At 49.6% G+C, this 23434-nt stretch overlaps 1 protein-coding gene across 1 annotated transcript; it reads right to left on the bottom strand.

Moving 5' to 3' along the window:
• Positions 1-15643: 15643 nt before the first annotated feature.
• On the bottom strand, positions 15644-20705 carry rpl15 (ribosomal protein L15). The gene is given in 4 exon segments (NM_001292707.1): positions 15644-15997; positions 17259-17395; positions 20187-20369; positions 20682-20705. Coding segments are annotated over 3 exon segments (615 nt in total). The 5' UTR covers positions 20359-20369; positions 20682-20705; the 3' UTR covers positions 15644-15691.
• Between the last annotated feature and the right edge of the window lie 2729 nt (positions 20706-23434).

Genomic DNA, 23434 nt, shown 5'->3' with positions numbered 1-23434 from the left:
GCTCTGCGTGTCATGTTTCTTTGCTGCGATCAGCGTGTGCGACTCTACGCCGCGATCAGCGTGTGTGTATCTCTATGCCGCGATCTGTGTGTGTGTGTACCTCTATGCTGTGATCAGTGTTTGTGTGAGTGTCTCTTTGCCGCGACCAGGGCGTGCGTGTGTGTGTGATCGGTGCGTGTGTGTGTGTGATCGGTGCGTGTGTGTGTGTGATCGGTGCGTGTGTGTGTGTGATCGGTGCGTGTGTGTGTGTGATCGGTGCGTGTGTGTGTGTGTGATCGGTGCGTGTGTGTGTGTGATCGGTGCGTGTGTGTGTGATCGGTGCGTGTGTGTGTGTGTGATCGGTGCGTGTGTGTGTGTGATCGGTGCGTGTGTGTGTGTGATCGGTGCGTGTGTGTGTGTGATCGCTGCGTGTGTGTGTGTGATCGCTGCGTGTGTGTGTGTGATCGCTGCGTGTGTGTGTGTGATCGGTGCGTGTGGGGCTGTGCTCAGTGTGTGTGTGTGGGGCTGCGCTCAGTGTGTGTGTGTGATCATTGTGTGTGTGTGTGATCAGTGTGTGTGTGATCAGTGTGTGTGTGGGGCTGCGCTCAGTGTGTGTGTGATCAGTGTGTGTGTGTGTGTGCTCAGTGGCTGTGCTCAGTGTGTGTGTGTGGGGCTGTGCTCAGTGTGTGTGTGTGGGGCTGTGCTCAGTGTGAGTGTGTGTGTGGGGCTGTGCTCCTCTTTGACCGAGCCTTCAGCTCCCCTCTCGACTCTCTTCCCCCCCTCCCTTCCCTCCCCTCACCCTGACCATTTCCCCACTGCTCGGGTCATGACCCAACTGTACAGCGCCTTGGGACGTCCTCCTGACGTGAAAGGCGCTTTATAAATGGAATCTTGTTGTTGTTGTTGCTCAGTGTGTGTGTGTGTGTGGGGCTGTGCTCAGTGTGTGTGTGTGTGGGGCTGTGCTCAGTGTGTGTGTGTGTGGGGCTGTGCTCAGTGTGTGTGTGGGGCTGTGCTCAGTGTGTGTGTGTGGGCTGTGCTCAGTGTGTGTGTGTGTGTGTGGGGCTGTGCTCGGTGTGTGTGGGGCTGTGCTCGGTGTGTGTGTGTGGGGCTGTGCTCAGTGTGTGTGTGTGTGGGGCTGTGCTCGGTGTGTGTGTATGTGTGTGGGGCTGTGCTCTGTGTGTGTGTGTGTGTGTGTGTGTGGAGTCCTGGAGCTCAGTGGTTGAGCACTCGCTTTGCAAGTGAGAGACCTGAGTTCAATTCCAGGCAGAGGGCGAAACCTTGGGCAAGTTTCCTTACTCCACACAGAGCCTAATAATAATCCCTCCAAAACCAAAAACAATAATAAATTGGTCATTTTCAATCCATGACTGTTTGTGGGACATTGCTGTGCGCAATTGGCTGCCGCGTTCGCCCACAAATATACAGTCAATTCACTTTACAGTGTGTTCTGTGAAGCGCTTTGGGACGTCCTCCCGACGTGAAAAGCGCTATATCAAATGCAAGGATTATTATATATTATTATTATTATTATGTGTGTGTGTGTGGGGCTGTGCTCGGTGTGTGTGTGTGTGTGTGGGGCTGTGCTCGGTGTGTGTGTGTGGGGCTGTGCTCGGTGTGTGTGTGTGGGGCTGTGCTCGGTGTGTGTGTGTGGGGCTGTGCTCGGTGTGTGTGTGTGGGGCTGTGCTCGGTGTGTGTGTGTGGGGCTGTGCTCGGTGTGTGTGGCTGTTCGGGTGTGCTGGCTTGTGGTGTGTGTGTGTGGGGCTGTGCTCGTGTGTGTTGGGTGCCTGTGTGTGGTTGTGGGCTGTGCTCTGTGTGTGGGCGTCTCGGTGTGTGTGTGTGTGTGTGGGGCTGTGCTCGGTGTGTGTGTGTGTGGGGCTGTGCTCGGGTGTGTGTGTGTGTGGGGCTGTGCTCGGTGTGTGTGTGTGTGGGGCTGTGCTCAGTGTGTGTGGTGTGTGGGGCTGTGCTCAGTGTGTGTGTGTGTGTGTGGGGCTGTGCTCAGTGTGTGTGTGTGTGTGTGGGCTGTGCTCAGTGTGTGTGTGTGTGGGGCTGTGCTCAGTGTGTGTGTGTGTGTGTGGGGCTGTGCTCAGTGTGTGTGTGTGTGTGGGGGGCTGTGCTCAGTGTGTGTGTGTGTGTGTGTGGGGCTGTGCTCAGTGTGTGTGTGTGGGGCTGTGCTCAGGAGTGTGTGTGTGTGTGTGGGGCTGTGCTCAGTGTGTGTGTGTGTGGGGCTGTGCTCAGTGTGTGTGTGGGGCTGTGCTCAGTGTGTGTGTGTGTGGGGCTGTGCTCAGTGTGTGTGTGTGTGGGGCTGTGCTCAGTGTGTGTGTGTGTGTGGGGCTGTGCTCAGTGTGTGTGTGTGTGTGGGGCTGTGCTCAGTGTGTGTGTGTGGGGCTGTGCTCAGTGTGTGTGTGTGTGTGTGTGTGTGGGGCTGTGCTCAGTGTGTGTGTGTGTGTGTGGCTGTGCTCAGTGTGTGTGTGTGGGGCTGTGCTCAGTGTGTGTGTGTGGGGCTGTGCTCAGTGTGTGTGTGTGGCTGTGCTCAGTGTGTGTGTGTGTGGGGCTGTGCTCAGTGTGTGTGTGTGTGTGTGTGGGGCTGTGCTCATGTGTGTGTGTGTGTGTGGGGCTGTGCTCAGTGTGTGTGTGTGTGTGGGGCTGTGCTCAGTTTGTGTGTGTGGGGCTGTGTTCAGTGAGTGTGTGTGTGGGGCTGTGCTCAGTGTGTGTGTGTGTGTGTGTGGGGCTGTGCTCAGTGTGAGTGTGGGGCTGTGCTCGGTGTGTGTGTCTGTGTGTGTGGGGCTGTGCTCGGTGTGTGTGTGTGTGTGTGTGTGTGGGGCTGTGCTCGGTGTGTGTGTGTGGGGCTGTGCTCGGGTGGTGTGGTGTGTGTGTGTGTGTGTGGGCTGTGCTCAGTGTGGTGTGTGTGTGTAGAGACACACTGACCACAGCATAGAGACACACACTGACCACAGCATAGAGACACACACTGACCACAGCATAGAGACACACACTGACCACAGCATAGAGACACACACTGACCACAGCAAAGAGACACACACTGACCACAGCATAGAGACACACACACACTGACCACAGCATAGAGACACACACACACTGACCACAGCATAGAGACACACACACACTGACCACAGCATAGAGACACACACACACTGACCACAGCATAGAGACACACACACACTGACCACAGCATAGAGACACACACTGACCACAGCATAGAGACACACACTGACCACAGCATAGAGACACACACACTGACCACAGCATAGAGACACACAACACTGACCACAGCATAGAGACACACACACTGACCACAGCATAGAGACACACACACACTGACCACAGCATAGAGACACACACACACTGACCACAGCATAGAGACACACACTGACCACAGCATAGAGACACACACTGACCACAGCATAGAGACACACACACACTGACCACAGCATAGAGACACACACACACTGACCACAGCATAGAGACACACACTGACCACAGCATAGAGACACACACACACTGACCACAGCATAGAGACACACACTGACCACAGCATAGAGACACACACTGACCACAGCATAGAGACACACCACACTGACCACAGCATAGAGACACACATAGACCACAGCATAGAGACACACACACACTGACCACAGCATAGAGACACACACACACTGACCACAGCATAGAGACACACACTGACCACAGCATAGAGACACACACACACTGACCACAGCATAGAGACACACGCACACCCTGATCACAGCAGAGACACGCACACCCTGATCACAGTATAGAGATATACACACACTCATCACCCTGATCAAACATAGTAAGCGAGGAGGCTCAGTAAGTTGTGTGGATGGGAGTAAGAAGTTATAAAGGGACTTAAAACAGATTAAGTGAGTGGGCAATGCTGTGGCAGACGGAGTTCAATGTAGGGAAGTGTGAGGTCATTCACTATGAACCAAAAAAGGATGAAGCAGAATATTTTCTTAACGGGGAGAAACTAAGAACTGTGGAGGAGCAAAGAGTTTTGTGTGTCCATATCCACAAATCACTAAAAGCTAGTTCCCAGCTGCAAAAAAGTAATCAAAAAGGAGAATAAAATGTTGGCCTTTATCTCAAGCCGCCTGGAATACAAAGGGGAAGAAATGATGCTTCAGCTGTATAGAGCGTAAGTCAGACCCCATCTGCAGTACTGTGTTCAGTTTTGGGCACCACACCTCAGGAAAGATATATTGGCCCTGGAGGGGGTGCAGCGCAGGTTCACCAGAATGTTACCAGGCCTAAAAGGGTTAAGTTACGAGGAAAGGCTGCGTAAACTTGGATTGTATTCCCTTGAGTTTAGAAGGTTGAGGGGTGATTTGATTGAGGTATTTAAGATGATAAAGGGGTTTGATGGGATAGATACAGAGAAGCTATTTCCTCTGATGGGGGAATCCAGAACAAAGGGGCAGAGTCTTAAAATTAGAACCAGGCCATTTAAGAGTGAAATGAGGAAGCAGTTTTTCACTTAGAGTTGTAGAAATCTGGAATTCACTCCCCCAAAGGCTGTGGATGCTGGATCCATCCACACCTTCAAGAGTGAGGTTGATAGATTTTTGGTAGGTCAGGGTATTAAGGGATATGGGGAGAAAGCGGGAAATTGGAATTGAAAGGATTAGTTGAGGTACAGATCAGCCATAGTCTAATTAAATGGTGGAACAGGCTCGAAGGGCTGAATGGCCTCCTCTTGTTCCTATCACAGCAGAGAGAGACGTACACACACACACACTGATCACAGCATAGAGATACACACATACACACTGATCACAGCATTGAGATACACACACACACACACAGATCACAGCATAGAGATACACACACACACACACAGATCACAGCATAGAGATACACACACACACACACAGATCACAGCATAGAGATACACACACACACACACACTGATCACAGCATAGAGATACACACACACACACACACTGATCACAGCATAGAGATACACACACACACACACACTGATCACAGCATAGAGATACACACACACACACACACTGATCACAGCATAGAGATACACACACACACACACACTGATCACAGCATAGAGATACACACACACACACACTGATCACAGCATAGAGATACACACACACACACACTGATCACAGCATAGAGATACACACACACACACAGATCACAGCATAGAGATACACACACACACACACAGATCACAGCATAGAGATACACACACACACACTGATCACAGCATAGAGATACACACACACACACACTGATCACAGCATAGAGATACACACACACACACACACAGATCACAGCATAGAGATACACACACACACACACAGATCACAGCATAGAGATACACACACACACACACACAGATCACAGCATAGAGATACACACACACACACACACAGATCACAGCATAGAGATACACACACACACACACAGATCACAGCATAGAGATACACACACACACACTGATCACAGCATAGAGATACACACACACACACACTGATCACAGCATAGAGATACACACACACACACACACAGATCACAGCATAGAGATACACACACACACACACAGATCACAGCATAGAGATACACACACACACACACACAGATCACAGCATAGAGATACACACACACACACACAGATCACAGCATAGAGATACACACACACACACTGATCACAGCATAGAGATACACACACACACACACTGATCACAGCATAGAGATACACACACACACTGATCACAGCATAGAGATACACACACACACAGATCACAGCAGAGATACACACACATACATACTGTGATCAGCATAGACACACACACATCACAGCATAGAGACAAACACACACAGTGATCAGCATATACACACTCTCTCTCACAGGTCACAGCATATATATATATATATACACACACACACAAGCACACAGATCACAGGATATAGAAATGCATACACAGCACAGTGAATAGAGGCCCCCTCCCCCCCACCTTGACCCTTGTTACACTACCAGGAGCACTCGCACTCACTCAGCAGCAGCAGCATAGATGCAACTCGGGTTTATTTAATAATAATAATTATTATTATTATTATTATATTTTTGGCAAGCTGCAAATACAAAAATGCGCTCTGACCACAGTCGCTTTTGCCATAGAATAATATGCAGTATTACTTTAATGGTAACAATTGTGGCAAGATTGTAAAACACCCGGCAGAGTTATAAAAAGAAACGCAATGCAAAAAGAATGACGTTAGGTAGGTGGGTTTTTTGTTGTTGCAAAACGTGACTGATTTTTGTCTCTCCTTTCCTCAGAAGAATCCACCCAAAAACTGATAGCGCAAAATAACTAACCCTTCACACACAACCCCCCCCCCCCCCCCACCCACACACAGACCCCCCCCCCACCCACACACAGACGCAACCCCCCCCCCCCCCCAGCACTGGTGTGGGTTCGCTGCAGTATTTCGTTTCCTTTAACATTAGTTCGAGAATTGCTGATCCGAAAGCTTTGCAACAGGAAATAAAGCGAAACCCGACCAGACAGGAGCCAAGTGAGGACAGGGGGCACAACAGCAACATACACCCCCCACACACACACCCACCCCACACACACACACCCCCCCACACACACACACACCCCCACCCCCACACACACACACACCCATACACACCCCCCCACACACACCCCCCCCACACACACACCCATACACACCACACACACCCATACACACACACACACACACCCCCCCACACACACCCATACACACACCCCCCCCACACACACACACCCATACACACACACACACACCCCCCCCACACACACCCATACACACACCCCCCCCCACACACACACCCATACACACACACACACCCCCACACCCATACACACACCCCCCCCACACACACACCCATACACACACACACCCACCCCACACACCCATACACCCCCCCCCACACACACACCCATACACACACACACACACACACCCATACACACACACACCCACACACACTCTCCCCCCCCACCCCCCACACACACCCATACACACACACACCCAACACACACACCCCCCCCACACACACCCCCACCCCCCACACCCATACACCCCCCCCCACACACACACCCATACACACACACACCCACATACACACCCCCCCCCTACCCCCCCCTCAGGCTGAGGCTGTCAGTGGCTTTGGGTTAATGGACGGCATCATGTCATATATTCCAAAAAAACACATTATTCCAGTCACGTTGCCGGGAAAGTGCGGCTCAGACCCGCTCTCCCCCCCCCGGGCCCCGCCCCGGGCCTCCCCGCCCGGCCTCCCCGCCCCGGGCCCCCGCCGCCTCCCCCCGGGCCCCGCTCTCCCCCCCCCCCGGCCCCCGCCCCGGCCTCCCCCGCCCCGGGCCCCCGCCCCCCCCCGGGCCCCCCGCCCCCCCCCCGGGCCCCCGCCGCCTCCCTCCCCGGGCCCCGCCGCCTCCCCCCCGGGCCCCCGCTCCCACCCCCCGGGCCCCCGCCGCTCCCCCCCCCGGGCCCCGCTCCCCCCCCCGGGCCCCCGCCCCGGGCCTCCCCCGCCCGGGCCTCCCCCCCCGGGCCCCCGCCCCCGGGCCCCGCCGCTCCCCCCCCCCGGGCCCCGCCCCCCCGGGCCCCGCCCCCCCCCCCGGGCCCCCGCCGCTGCTCACCAGAGAGGCCGTTACCATCCATTTCACAACGAGTCAATCGGGCGGTTGGTTGGCGGAGTGAGAGGGAGGGCTGAGTGTGAGGGGGGAGTGTGAGGGGGAGGGAGGAGGGGGGGGGGGAGTGTGAGGGGGGGAGTGTGAAGGGGAGGGGGGGGTGGGGAGTGTGAGGGGGGAGTGTGAAGGGGAGGGGGGGGTGGGGAGTGTGAGGGGGAGGGGTGTGGGGGGGAGAGTGTCCGAGCGAGTGGGAGAGGCTGAGGTGCGCGGGTCACCAGATGTCGGGTGTACGGGGGATCATGATCCTGTGACGGCGGTTTTCTTCGCCCCAAATACCGATGAGAGGTGTCTCGAGCGTCTGGAGGACGTCACCGGAGATGGTATCGACCTCCTCCTCCTCCTCCTCCCGGCGGTGAGTGAGTGTGAGTGAGTGTGTGTGTGTTCCCGATTGCTGTAGTGCAGCGCTATATTGGGTCTGACTGTGTGACCGTCTAACCGCTCGGCTCTCCTAACTGCCAATGACTCACTCTCCAGGCGCTGCTGTCCTGCGTGTTACCATGTGACCTACTTCTGCAGTGGCTCCTCCCACCCGCTTCATTTCCCTCAGTCTCCCCCTCCCCCCCCCCACCCCCTTTGCCCCAGTGACACACTTTGCAATGCAAGTTCAACAGCAGCAGCAGCAGCAGACCCCACCCCCCCCCCCCCCCCCCGCAGGCTCCTCCAGGCATTTGTCCCCAAAAAAAGAAGATGGGATTGAAGAGGGATTTCAACGGCGTCCATCCAGTTGTGTAAACCGGCGTCGAAGAGAGCTTCCGAGATAAACTGTCAGATTGTTTTAAAACATGCGCATTTGTAAAGCTTGATGTGCCTCGCGTTGGACGTAGCGCCTGATCAGGTCTTCGAGGCGTCTCAAAGCGCTTCACGGAATATACTGTAAAGCGAATCGACTGTGTGTTCCGTGGGTAAACGCGGCAGCCAATGGCTTAGGGCAGTGTCCCACAAACAGTCGTGGATTGAGTGACCAAATTAGTATTTTTTTCAATTTATTTTTGAAGGGATTGTTACCCCCAGAAAAGCAATCCGCCAAACGACTAACTACCAGGTTCCGACTTACCGCCGGGTAAATCAAGGCGTATGGAGTAAGTTAACTTGCCTAACGTTTAGCCCTGCCTGGGAATCGAACCCAGGTCCACTCGCTTGCAAGTCAAGTGCTCCAACCAATATGCCACAGGACTTGTACAGTACTCTTTTTTCAAACGGATCACAAATATATATTGGTAGGGACATACATATCAATAGCATTGCACTCCACAACATCAGGGTAAATTTTTGGAGGTGACTGCAGCTGTTGAATTAAGTACTGTTAGATGTGCCTTATTTTGCTTTCTGTGGGTGCAGTTAGGAAGAGAGGAGCAGGAGGATGCAATTTAGCCCATCCAGACTGTTTCACCAGTTTATTAGATCATGACAAGTCTCCTAATCTAATTTCCACATCTGTTCTTCAAGCTATCTCACGTTTCAAGTATTGACATCCCAAATTGACTGAGGGAAGTCATGTACATAGTGTATTTACACTGTGACTCCACCCCCTAATTCTCATCTATACATTTATGACCTGGTTATATAAACTCAGTGCAAAGTGGTTACATCAAGAATAACAAACAACAAATTACATTGATAAAGTGCATTTCATGTGGGGGGACATCTCAAGGCGCTGGACAGTCAGGGAATTGGACCCGAGCAGGGCGTTGGGATCAGGGGAGGTGGAAGCCAGGGAGGGTAGGGCTAAGAGGGTGGCCAAATGTGCGGTCAAATAGGAAGGTCTTGAGACATGCTTTGAAAAGGCAAGGGAGGGAGCAAGACAAAGGGAATGTGGGATATGGCTCCAAAGGATGGGGACAGAGAAGCTAAAGGCCTGACCACCAATAGTGGGCGTGGGCTGGGCAGGGGACATGGAGCAGGCCGGAGCTTGCTGAGCAGAAGAAGCGGACAAGTTGATTTGGGGTTAGCAGGTAATCAAATTAATGTAGAATCAGAGGAGGCAACAAAGGTCTTATCAATAGAGGATATGTGCATAAGCTAATGAATGGCAAATCAAGTTCAATACAGATAAACAATAATTATGTTTGCATTTCATATAGAGTCTTACATGTCAGGTTCACTTGTCAAAGTGCTTCACAAGATTTGCTTCACAAGTTTATGGGTATTTGTAGGCACTCAGGGCAGCCCAGTTGCACACAGCAATGTCCCACAAACAGCCAATGTCCCACAAAAATCAATGACCAATTTTTATTTGGGGTATTGTTGACCAGCACACCAGGAGAGATTCCCTCCTTTTTTCAAGCAGTGACATGGGATTATTATCATTAACGTCCACGTATATAGGTACCAATAAACTTTGAATAAGTGACCATTAAAACTATAGATTTTCTGATTCCAAAGAGGGGGCAAAATAGGATCTTGTTTGATCAGTGGTTTCCGCTGAAACCTCTCAACGTGCTTTAAGAGTAGTCAAACCAGGCATAGTTCTACATGTGTATACCACCTACACAAGCAAATTTTCCGGTGTCTGGAATGCAATGTGCATTCTCTTCCCACACGCTTTCGCTAATTCTGAAGAGTATTAGGAGCAGGGTGGCAAGAGCCAAGGCTTCAGGTCTTAGAGTGTGCATCAGAGTGTTGCTAGAGTCTAACCAACTGAAACCGTAAGACTTCAACAATCCTATGTTTACATAGTGTCTTTCAAGTCAGGTGTTTGTATGCTTTACAGAATTGGTTGGGAGCCTGAGCTGGGGGTGGGAGGAGGTGAGGAAGGTGGGGGGTGGGGGGGAATGGTGACAAAAAGAAAGGTTTTAAGCCGGATTAAAGTGTGGTGGGAAGTGAGGGATGGAGTGAGCGGTGAAGCAGGTGGTGTTCACCGAATGGAGGGAGTGGCTGCGGCACTGACTGACAAATTTTCTGTTGTTTGTCCAGCTGGGACCACCCTACCTGCTAGGGCTGTGTCTTGCTTGGTTTACATGAAAGACATGTTTTGTCTTGCATGTGCTTTCCCCCACATCCACAGCATTGCCTACCTCTCCCTTTGGGTCGCACTACCTCTCCCCTTAGGTCCCACTACCTCTCCCCTTGGGTGGCCGGGATCTCTATCCATGGTTTCACCACATCCAGGCTTGACTACGTCAACTCTCTGCTCACCAGACCTTCCAACTCTTCCCTCCACAAGCTGCAGACTATCCAAAACTCTGCCACTCATGTCTGCTCCCTCACTAGGCTCTGAGAGCCTATCACCTGGTCCTTGCCCAGCTACCCTAGCTCCCCATCCCCCAGAGGATCGAATTCAAGATCCTCATTTTCCTTTTTAAATTCCTCCACGGTCTTGCCCCACTCTACCTCTGTGACCTTCTCAAACCTTGCCAATCCACCCACTCCCTCCGCTTGGCAGGCACTGGCCTGATTTATGTCCCCCGCCCTGCTTGCACCATCATCGGCAGTTGGGCTTTCAGGCTTTCTGCCCCCACCCTCTGGAACTATATTACAGAATCCTTTTGCTTCACCCTTTTCCAGGCCTCCTTCAAAGTCCAAGAACTTTGAGCACATCTTTGGTCATCTTGCTCCCCTACAATCCCCACAAGTGCATGAGATAATTCAAGCTTGCATTATTCACTTAAAAATATGTTTTCCTTTTTATGTACACAACGATATTCCTATGTGGAATTGTTTTGAAGATTAAATCTATCTATTCTGGGAAAGGGAATCCTTTCTAATCTTTATAGTCAGTATTTTTAGAGCATAAAGCACTTTGAGTTAGGGTGCGGCACATCTAAATGCAATGTAATTCTTTCTATACTCTGTGCAAAGTAAGAAGAGCACCCTCTGCTGCATTAGTGTGACATTTCCATTTTCCCTTACAAGTATTTATATTAATGAAAATAATAATCATCATTATATTTGATACAGCACCTGATCACAACAAAACATCTCAAGAATTTTCTCAGAGATTTCTGTAAAGTGATATACAGAAGTCGCTGGGAACACGCAACAGGTCAGGCAGCATCTATGGAGAGAGGAAAATGAGTTAACACTTCAGGGCAATGAACTTTCATCAGAACCTTTTGTCAATGAAATTCCTGATGGAATTCTTTTCAGTTAGAACTGTAGACAATTTATTTTGCGTGATGTCCAAATGTCTACACTATTTGCTTATCAGCAATGAGCTGGTCCCAATTATTGCAGCTAACTGTCTTTCCATTGAATATGTACAGTGGTCAGTGAGGGGAGAAGGACTATAATCAGATCCGAACTTGTATCCCAAGTGCTGGTACAGCATCCTTGTATAGTAATATGTAGCTGCAATTGAAATTAAACAAAAAATAAGTCTTCAACTGGGAATTGCAACAGTTTCAACCACAACAAAATTGTGAAAGATGCTTGCATCCACTCTAATGTAAAGAAAGCTGATCCAATATGCTACACCACATATCAGAGGAGATTTACTTGCAAAACTGAAACAGTGAACCTTAAATCAACAATTGTACAATGATCCCATTGCACCAGCAATGACTGTACCTGTCTGGAAAATGCAAACACTAAGGCCCAGCAGGGCTGAATGAAAATTGGAGAGAGCAAACAATAGACCTCTTAACAAGGTTTGTGTACTTTGCATTCAGCTCAGAAATGTGGGGAAATGGGATTGAAAGATCTACCAAGATCTAATAAGTTATGATAGCTGGATGGCTTTGTCCTGTTTCTCTGTTCCTAATTCCGAGATAAGGCAATCCAACCCTGCAGAAACTGGAGGTTCTATCAACTAGTACTTCAGCTCAAAGTCAGTCACAATTGGAGTTAATAAAAATAAAGTGACCTCCAGTATGGAATACTCACTAATATGGCAATGGCTAGCAGCAATTATTTGCATCAGTTTGTTTTGATCAGTAGAGGAATTGACTGAATGAGGCCATGTTAACAGCACGTAGCAATTCTGTTGCAAGAGGTTGTATATAGGATACATGTACTGTATCTGGTCTGCTACACCACAGACCCTGGAGCAGCAGTGATTACCAGGAAAAACAAGAAAAACACAACATTAAAAATAAATAAATCACTGCTTCAAAGGTAGAAACAATCTGTTTGACATGCATTCTAGTTAGGCTTCACTGAGCTTTGACTATAAAGAATTCATGGCCATTCGAAAGATGGATGGCGAATATTCAAAGTCTTGGATTGTTCCCAGCTTCCTGAAGGCATAATAAAGGCTCAAGGCATTCAGTTGCAACAGCTACGACAGACCCAACTAATATGTCAGTGCAGCTTAAATTGAACACAAATTTCCCTTAAGTCTTTAGTTTTTCCAGATATCCAAATATCTGGTGGGAACTCTTCAGGTCCACCCCTAAGACCAGCCTGGATTGCCATTGCTAATCATTATGCAATGAACCCTGCTGAAAAACTACTTGCCTTTATATAATGTCTCGCAATGTCTCACAGGGATAGGGTTGGATACCATGCAAAGGTGGGGTGGTGGTGGGGAGGGTGTTGAATATGGCCATAAGAGTTCAAACAGGTGGGATTTGAAGCAAGAATTAAACAGAGGGCGAGAAAGAATTGGCAGAGAAAGTTCCAAAAGTTAGAGACGTAGGAACTAAAGGCTTGGCCACCGATCATTGAACCGAGTGGTCAGAGCAGCAAACCCTAATTAGCTAAGTGAAGGGAGAGGATGGATTTGTAGCTGAGGTTAGTGGACATGAATGAATATGCAGACATTGGTATGAGGAGTGCACGGTGCAGCGCAAGCGGGAAATGGGCTTCGCTCACCCCAAGGTCCCACTGTTGAGATTGCCTGTGTCTCTCCTCTGTATGTCTGTGTGAGTGAATGTGTGTCTCTCTCTCCTGTTTGTGTGTATCTGTGAGTCTGTCGGTCTGTGTTTCTCGCTCTGTGTCTGTGTGTCCTTGTCTGTTTCTGTCTCCCTCCGTGTCTGTGTGTGGTGGTGGCCCTGAGAGGCAGAAGGTGGTGACCTTGGGTATTTGTAGGATCTCCAGGCCTTCAAATGCAGTGCAGGGTAGACACGGATCATTCGGCCCTTCGCTAGTGTTATGAGCTCAAAGATTCAGCATGGGGCTTGAACCGGCAACCTTTCCTTTTGACTCAAGAGTGCTTCCGACTGAGCCAAGCTGACACAGCATCAGCAAATTAACCAAAGCTCTAAGCCAACCATAGGGCTTGATATCCTAGCTGTCAGCTTTAATACAACAATATTTCATTTATAGAGTGCCTTTCACATCGAGAGGATGTCCCAAGGCTCTGGACAGTTGGGTCGGGACCCAAGCAGGAGGGAAATGGTCAGGGTGAGGGGAGGGAAGGGAGGGGAGGGAGCGAGGAGGGGGTAGAGAGTCGAGAGGGGAGCTGAAGGCACGGTCAAAGAGAAAGGTCTTGAGACCGGCCTTGAAGGAGAAAAGGGAGGAAGCAAGGCGAAGGCACTGGGGGATGGAGTTCCAGAGCCTCGGGGCTGAGAGCCCGGCCACTGATGGTAGGGCGGTTAGGGTGGGGGATGTGGAGCAGACCGGAGCCAGAGGAACGGAGGGTACGGGCAGGTAGGTAGGGGGATAGTAGGTCAGAGAGGTAGGAGGGAGCGAGGCCGTGAATGGGTGAGGATCTTGAATTCGATCCTCTGGGGGATGGGGAGCCAGTGGAGGCGAGCGAGGGTGGGAGTGATGTGGTCGCGAAGCCTGGTGCGGGACAGTACACGAGCTGCAGAGTTCTGAATGACCTGCAGCTTGTGGAGGGAGGTGGCGGGAAGGCCGGCGAGGAGAGAGTTCCCATAGTCCAGCCTTGAGGTGATAAAGGCGTGGACCAGAGTTTCAGCAGCGTGAGGGGTGAGGTAGTGCCGTAGTCTGGCGATATTCCGGAGGTGATGGAAGACGGCGCCAGTTGTGGCGCGAATATGAGGGAGAAAGGACAGCTCAGGGTCGAACAGAACCTCGAGGTTCCTGAGTGGCTTTGAGGTGGAGAGCGCAGCCTTGGATGCTGATAGCGCCTGAGGTGCGGAGACGCTGACGTGAGACAATCAGGAGGGCCTCAGTTTTGCGCACGTTGAGCTGAAGAAAGTTGTCTCTCGTCCAGTACTCAATGTCAGACAGGCAGACTGTCAGGACATCGGTGGTCATGGAGTTGAGGGTAAGAGCACTAACTTGATTATTTCAAATTTGTATTTTGTTGCAAGTCCTTTGTTACAAGTTTTTCATTTACTACTGGCAAATTTAAACACGTGAAAAGCACGAGACCAAGAGGTAAATCAAGTAATTAAATGGGAATCATGCCCAAGGACCTGGGCATGTGAAAAGCGATTGAATTTATGGGGCGAGGGGAGGAGAGGAATTTGGGTTATTGTGGTTTCATTGCAGTAGAATATAATTTGCTTCTAAGGATTTTCAGAGTAGAATCTTTAAATACCTTTTCACAATGCAGGATCTTTGACTGGACATTTAACTTACATGTAATTGATGGTTTCATGAATTCATGAAAAGCTACATAGCTTAGAAATTCTGGTGCATTAAAGCACAAGAAGAAAAACAAGATTCCTTGCTATTTTGATTTGTAAATTCATTCAGTCTAATTTGTTGTGGTTTCCTTATGATGGTACTAAAATACTCTAAAGCACTCCAATCACCATGATCCAATACATTTCGTAAAGTTCATACCTGGGGGACAAAACTAAATTACACAAAAAAATGAGCGTTACCAAGTTGACTGCAAATCTTAAAAAGAAGCAGTATTCAATAAATCAGAAAGAAAAAGTGGATGCATCAATATTCTGGATGATCTCAAAGTCTGGAAAAAAGGAAAACTCAAAAACAAGTATTACAACAAAATCAAGAAAGGTATTAAAATAAACTTTCTTTTTAAAAAAAGGAACAGATCACACCCCAATTTCACATAATTTTAGGTGTAAAACTGGACAGGCAAATATGCTTCAAACAAGATGTTTTATTGCCAAAGGAAATATACAGCATACATATTAACGGTAGCGACGTAGCTGCAGAGTGTTGCGCCTTCTCCATGCAGCGTGACGAGAACCTCCAATAGTAAGATGGAATCTGTGACCTTTGCCCAAACCACGGCTCTTCTTGCCAGCAGATGTCAGGCCACGCATCTCTCTGTGCTTATGCACAGGTTTTGTGATCCATTGGGTATCAGGATTGCGCCTAATAGCTTTGTGGAACGGATCAACAAGAACAACCTCGAAGAACTTGTAAGTTGAATCTTCACCCACCCAGTATGAAGCGAGTACTCTCAGGGCTTTGCAATGACGGCCAGCACGTTCCTAAGGGGAGAAAAAAAAATCATATGGACATGGGTTAGGTCAGTTGAAGAATTCTCAGAACTGAAATACAAGTGAACAAATAATTTAGAATAAATAATTTCCTGAAAGGAAAGTCCTAGGACACTATAAATGTTAAGGATTCTTATTTATCATAAAAGTTCATAGTTGAGAGTTCTAAATCACTACAGCTCTGTTGGATAGCAAAATGTTCCAGCAATAGGCTTAAATTAATACTACCCTCAATTGGATGTGTCCGGTGTCAAATGGAAATCGTTTTTTTTATCATAATTAGGACCTCGACTATTAGGGTTTAAAATATATATTTTTGAACCTTAATCCTGCTAATTTAATTATCAGACAAGTGATTTTTAATCTCAAATCTCATCTAATGTAAACCTGGTTAACAAAGGAACAAAGAAATATATGAATGGCAATTAAACCTACATTTATACCTAGGCTAACTGGACTATTAAGGAGGATATGGTCCAGCAAAATTTACAACTGTGTAATTACATGCCAGTACTGACATTTTTCGAAAATTGCAGCAAATGCCAGCACCAGCATTGTAATTCCTTTAAATCCCGCAAGCAGAAAATAGCGAATAACCTATCTTCTGCTTCAGGGATTTGAACAATCTAAGTCAAAGTCATTATTCTTGGCCACTGAGAATACCAGGAAGGTTGGTGAGGCTGTGCAGCACAGCATTGGCGTGTGCTAGGCAAGTGGGCTAACAGGTATCTACACTCATTATTTGGTTTCGGGCCTATGTTCGAACTCTGGACACCTGAAATACGGTAAGCAGGGGTTTACTGCATTTAAATAATAATAATAATCCTTGCATTTGATATAGCCCTTTTCACGTCAGGAGGACGTCCCAAAGCGCTTCACAGAACACACTGTAACGTGAATTGACTGTATATTTGTGGGTGAACGCAGCAGCCAATTGCGCACAGCAATGTCCCACAAACAGTCGTTGATTGAAAATGACCAATTTATTATTGTTTTGTTTTGGAAGGATTATTAATAGGCTCTGTGTGGAGTAAGGAAACTTGCCCAAGGTTTCGCCTTCTGCCGGGAATTGAACTCAGGTCTCTCACTTGCAAAGCGAGTGCTCTAACCACTGAGCTACAGGACTCCGCAAAGTATCAAGAACTAGGTTTTTACTTTTTAATTTAAAAACAATTCCTACAGTTGAAAAAGAAACAATTATAACAGAAAAAATACAAAACAATTTATAAAACTTCATAGCAACAGCCCATACCTCAGCAACAGACTGAAGACTACGGGCAAACTTCAGTTGATTGACGCCATGATGCACTGGTTTACCGTAGGTAGCACCCTTAGGCACTGGACGTTTGCGACCACCACGACGGACCCGAATGCGGTAGATAACATAACCTGTGGAGCAGTCGTAACCCGGGTTTAGCAAATTTTGGACACATCAATGAAACAGAAAAAACACACATGAAAAATCATAATCGTAATTGGTCAGCATGCAAAATACTGTACAAACATGAGGTTAATCAAAAAAAATATTCTGTGAGGAGTTGGTGAGATTAAAGTACCACATTGTGCTTGGTCTCAGTACTTTTGTCACCTGTCTCAGTCTCTCAATTTCTCTCTCCCCACCCCCTACCGCTGCTCCCCAAGACCGCACATATAACAAAGTGCTGAAGACTGTAAGGACTTACCATGGGCCTTTCTGTAGCCCTATTCCAATAACCTTGCATAATACAGGCAAGCAACATTTTTGCCCACTTCTGCATCACAATCCCCACTGTTGCCAACATAGACTTAAGCAACAATAGTTAGTCTATTTGCTACCATGCAATAACATGGAAAACTTTTAGTATGACAACAGTTCAGTCAGACTACCTCGATACACCAACAATGTTTTCCAAATATTGAACCAGAACAATTCCTATGGAGGAATCTGCGCTCCAAAGCACTAGTATCTATTGCTTAAGGCCTTTTAAAAATGCAGCTTTAACAGTCCTTTGATGGCTCAGTTGGTAAAGGCATCACCTGGAATGATTTGATGAGAAAGCTGCAACATTCAAGGTTCAATCTGTGTGGAGTTAAAATAGACCTCACTGCCCCTAAATGTGTCTTCTGTGAAGGAGTGGTGTGGTCAGTAAACGGAGTCTCCTTGCAGCTGAAGTGGCTTCAACATGACATACTTGGCAAAGGAATGTCGGAATCGAGTCAGCCCTGTGAGATGGTCTTGGTAGCAATGGTTTCCAAGCCAGGCAAGCCTGAAGTACAGTGCAGAGCTAATGGCATACCAGCCAACCTGTCTCATCGGCAGGACTAAGAGGGGCAGACAGGTGCTTGCAGGTAGTCTTCCCACTCATCTACTGTTAACCCTGCAAGCCAAAGCCCTAACAGATAGGTAGTCTCAGCTAGGTAAGCAGTGAGAAGCTTGCTAGACAATGCTTCAATGGCAAGGGTTGCGGTTTTTGGCCGGTTAGTATCCAGCAGCACGCCAACGCACTCTGGGGTCCCAAGCCTTGGCTCTTGCTAGCCTACACCTAATGTTCTCCAGAATTAGGTATGCAGGGTGGTCCCTCGAAGGAGAGTGCATATTCCATTCTAGTCACGGAAAGTTTTACGTGTAGGTGTTGAATGTTCTGGTTCGATAAATTTGAGCACAGTGATGGGGTTCTGCATGTAGTCAAACAAAAAATAAACTAGGGTGGGAGAGGAAAGGCACAATCCTATTCCCGATATTTATCCAAACTGCAAGATAAGGCTTTGTAACCTTCACACTTGATTCCCCCGATGCCCTTCTCACTAGCCCCCCGACCGCCTCCAGTTTTATCCAAGATTGCAGGTAAAGGAGGAGCTGAGAAAATCACATCATCTATCTGCAGGGTAGCTTTAGCTATTTAGTCAATTGTATCCAAGCTATTTAAAACAACTCCCCCCCCACCCCCCCATGTTCCTCAAATTGTTCCTGTTTACATATCTACCTTGATCACTGTTCCAAGTAGGGCATTCCACATCCTAACAATTTTGTGGAACAAAAAATCCTCCTACCCCTCTCTCCTGCTAATTCGATACTCTAGTTTACTGACTTGCCAGTGGAAATAAATTCTACGAATCTACCCAAAATATCCCTCATTATTTTAAAGAACTTCATCACACCTGCCCTTGATATTCTCATCCAGTAAATATAGGCTCCACACTCTGCTCACAGGTCAAGCCACTCATCTTTCCAATACATCTCCTCTGCATCCTCTCTCTGAGTCTAGCATCTTTCCTAAGGGGGGGTGGGGAGAACTAAACATAATACTCTAGATGTGGTCTAACAATCAGTTGCTCTGATTTGGCTGTACAAGCACAAACTGTACAGCCTGCATCAACCTGTGAATGATGAGCTTCATACGGGGAATAAATTCAATCTCTGTAACTGGGATTGGCCAGGATTGGGAGAGAACCAGGCTGGCTGATGTGTCATCTGCAATTCGCTGGAGTACTTCAGACTTGACTAGCTCAGGAACCATTACTACTGAGAGCAATTGATGCTGATTTTGGACAATAAAACACGGGCATAGACCCGCATGTCGCTGCGGCCTCTTTGTGCTGTTTTTATGTTTGGCAATGGAATGTCAGAATCGAGTCAACCCTCTGTGGTCACTCGTCCGGTTCCTGAGCCAGATTGCTCTTCAGTATCCCAGGGCACTGCTGATGACAGCACAGTGCCTGGCTCATTGGCAGGACTTGGAAGGGCAGACCAGTCACTGGGGGCAGGGAGTCATCTCACTCAGCTCCTGTTAACCAAGCAAACCAAAGCCCCAATGGGTAGTAATGGCCCCAGTGGGTAGTAATGGCCCCAATGGGTAGTAATGGCCCCAATGGGTAGTAATGGCCCCAATGGGTAGTAATGGCCCCAATGGGTAGTAATGGCCCCAATGGGTAGTAATGGCCCCAATGGGTAGCAATGGCCCCAATGGGTAGCAATGGCCCCAATGGGTAGTAATGGCCCCAATGGGTAGCAATGGCCCCAATGGGTAGCAATGGCCCCAATGGGTAGCAATGGCCCCAATGGGTAGCAATGGCCCCAATGGGTAGTAATGGCCCCAATGGGTAGCAATGGCCCCAATGGGTAGCAATGGCCCCAATGGGTAGTAATGGCCCCGGCTGGACAAGCAGCAGGAAGGTTAGCCATACCCCTACAAGTCCTTACCTTGCTTGGCCTTGTACCCGAGCCTGCGCGCCTTGTCGGGCCGTGTGGGCCTGGGTGCCCGGTGCAGGGCGGAGAGCTGGCGGTATTGCCAACAGCGGACACGGAGCAGGAAGCGCAGCACATCCGACTGCTTCTTCCTCCACAGCTCCTGCATGTACTTGTAGGCGCCCATCTCCGGTCAGTCTGAGGGGAGGAAGAGAGAGGACAGGGGCTCAGCCACAGCACTAACCCTCCCCACAGCCTCGGCCTCTGCTATCGCTTCTCCCCGTGTCCACACGCGGAGGCCTTAGCACCAGGGCCGCTCTCCCCCAGAGCCATCCCCACCCCCCCCCCGGGTTTCAGCTCTTCCATCCCGCGGTAAAGTGCAAATAAGATGCGCAGTGATCGCGGGGGCCGAGCGGGAGACTCCCCGGGGCGCCGCGGGCCGCGGATGGCCGGTGTGAGGGGAGGATGGCGGCGGATTGTCGGGCGCTCAGACACACGGCTGAAGCTTACATGGCGGCGGCTCGGCAGAGAAAGGAGGGAGGGCGCTCCCGGCGTGCTTAGCACCAACTACGTCACATCCGCCAAGTGCCAGCTGACAGACACTGGGCAGAGAGAGCAGCACAGCCCCAGGCTCCTCCCACCCCCCGAGGCTCCTCCCACCCGAGGCTCCTCCCACACAGAGGCTCCTCTCCCCGAGGCTCCTCCCACCCCCCGAGGCTCCTCCCACCCCCCGCAGCTCCTCCTACCCCGAGGCTCCACCCCCCCGAGGCTCCTCCTACCCCGAGGCTCCTCCCATCCCGAGGCTCCTCCCACCCCGAGGCTCCTCCTTCCTGGGGCTCCTCCCTCTCAGGGCTCCACCCACCCTGAGGCTCCTCCCTCCCGGGACTCCTCCCTCCCGGGACTCCTCCCAGCCCGAGGGTCCTCCCTCCCGGGACTCCTCCCAGCCCGAGGGTCCTCCCTCCCGGGACTCCTCCCAGCCCGAGGGTCCTCCCTCCTGGGGTCCTCCCAGCCCGAGGGTCCTCCCTCCTGGGGTCCTCCCAGCCCGAGGGTCCTCCCTCCTGGGGGTCCTCCCAGCCCGAGGGTCCTCCCTCCTGGGGGTCCTCCCAGCCCGAGGGTCCTCCCTCCCGGGACTCCTCCCAGCCCGAGGGTCCTCCCTCCTGGGGGTCCTCCCAGCCCGAGGGTCCTCCCTCCTGGGGGTCCTCCCAGCCCGAGGGTCCTCCCTCCTGGGGTTCCTCCCAACCTGAGGGTCCTCCCTCCTGGGTGCCCTCCCAGCCCGAGGGTCCTCCCTCCTGGGGGTCCTCCCAGCCCGAGGGTCCTCCCTCCTGGGGGTCCTCCCAGCCCGAGGGTCCTCCCTCCTGGGGTTCCTCCCAACCTGAGGGTCCTCCCTCCTGGGTGCCCTCCCAGCCCGAGGGTCCTCCCTCCTGGGGTTCCTCCCAACCTGAGGGTCCTCCCTTCTGGGTTCCTCTTGCAAATGAACTGGCTCTGAGGTGACATGTCTGGCAGTGGAATGTCGGAATCAAGTCAGCCCTCTGTGGCGGTCTCCAGTCCAGTACCAGAGCCAGGAGGGTCCGCAGTATCCCAGGGCACTGCTGATGTCAGCACAGCTCGTCTGCTCATCATCAGGACCTGGAAGGGCAGACCAGTCACTGGGGGTAGGGAGTCATCCCGCTCGGCTCCTGTTAACCCTGCAGCCAAAGCCCTAACAGGAAAGCCTGACAGACAACGATATCAATGGTAAGTTTTGTGGCTTTAGCTGGTCAGACTCCAGCAGTGCCCCAATAAACACTCTGGGGTCCCCAAACTTTGGCTCTTGCCAACCAATGTCTAATACTCTCCGGATTAGGTAAGCAGGATGCGTCCCTGCAGGGAGACAATGTGCATTCCATTCCAATAAATATCATGGGAATTCCCACATATAGGTGCATGGAAAGGTTTGGATACTGTTAAGCATATTCTTACGCTTAAACACCAGGCTGACTAATAAAAGACTAATAAAAAAACAAAGCCTGAGGATTCTGCAGGGCACCAGGTGGACAGGCACTTAGTGCAAAGCCAATCGTGCGAGTTCCTGTAAGCATTCCTTAAGCACTTCGAGACCCCACCCCACATGAAGGGCACTAAATAAAGCGAGTCATTGTCGTTTTTGCAAGGCATCAGGTGAACAGGCACTCAGGTTCCTACAGCACCAAGGGAAAGGCTGCGGGTTCTTGCAAGGCACTGGGCGTTTTTAAAGTATGTAAAAATAAGATAGATTTGTCCAAAAAAAATGTTTAAAGTTGGATTCAAAATGGGACAGAAAGAGAGAATATGGAAGAGGAAAGGAACAAGGCAATATCTTTGAATGCACGTTCAAAATACATGGTCACTACTGTGAAACAAATTGAAGTATTTTGATGTAAAGGGCTAAATCAAAAGCAACAATGTTATTATAAGACCCATTTTGTAAATATATATCCACCTGCTTTAATTAAACATGCTTACTGAATCTGCTTTTTTTGAGTTCAGGGTTAGTGCATTCCATATTTTCACAACACCTGATCCCCAGCCTTCCCCTCCAAGTCCTACCAATGCATTCAGATGCTACTCATGTGAAGGTAGCTATATAAATACAAATTACTGTACCAATGAGCCAGGCTGGCTGGTTTGTCATCAGCAGCGCCTTGGCTTTTGCCAACTCATGCAGACGTGCCTGGCTCAGGAACTGGTATACCAAGACTGCCACAGAGGGTTGACTCAATTCTGACTCTGGAGCTGAACTGGCTACAAGGTGACATGTTTGGCAACAAAGAGACCCCTCTAATTTCCAAGGAGGATATTCACTAATTGGGTCTTTGACATCTGACAATCTCAGGTTTGAGCCCTCAGTAGGTGGACAGCCGGAACCAGCAACTCTCTGTGAGCTTCCTGTGAGCATGAAATACTTGAGATGCTCGTCACCATCTTTTTGTCCACTGCTTGGATACGTGTACCCATTCGTTTTTAAATTTTTATTTCAAATTGTTTTTGAAATACGTATGTTTGTCGAATGGGATAAATATTACAGTAATAATAATCCTTGCATTCCACATCGATTGTGGAAATGTCTCAAAGCACTTCAGATGATATAATATAAAGGGGTGTGACTGTGAGTATTTTGTGGGAAGTAATAAAGTTGGATTGGACAAATTAAATACTTGTGGTACAGCAATTATTTGTGTTCATCTCAGCATAATACTCTAAAGTGTGAACTCAAAACATCAAATGAAATTTGAGGCTCAAGGGAA

Source organism: Callorhinchus milii, unplaced genomic scaffold (genome assembly GCF_018977255.1).
Source record: "Callorhinchus milii isolate IMCB2004 unplaced genomic scaffold, IMCB_Cmil_1.0 Scaffold2, whole genome shotgun sequence".
In the NCBI taxonomy this organism is placed as follows: domain Eukaryota; kingdom Metazoa; phylum Chordata; class Chondrichthyes; order Chimaeriformes; family Callorhinchidae; genus Callorhinchus; species Callorhinchus milii.
Note: the sequence above shows the minus strand (reverse complement) of the source record. Positions and strands in the feature narration are given on the sequence as shown.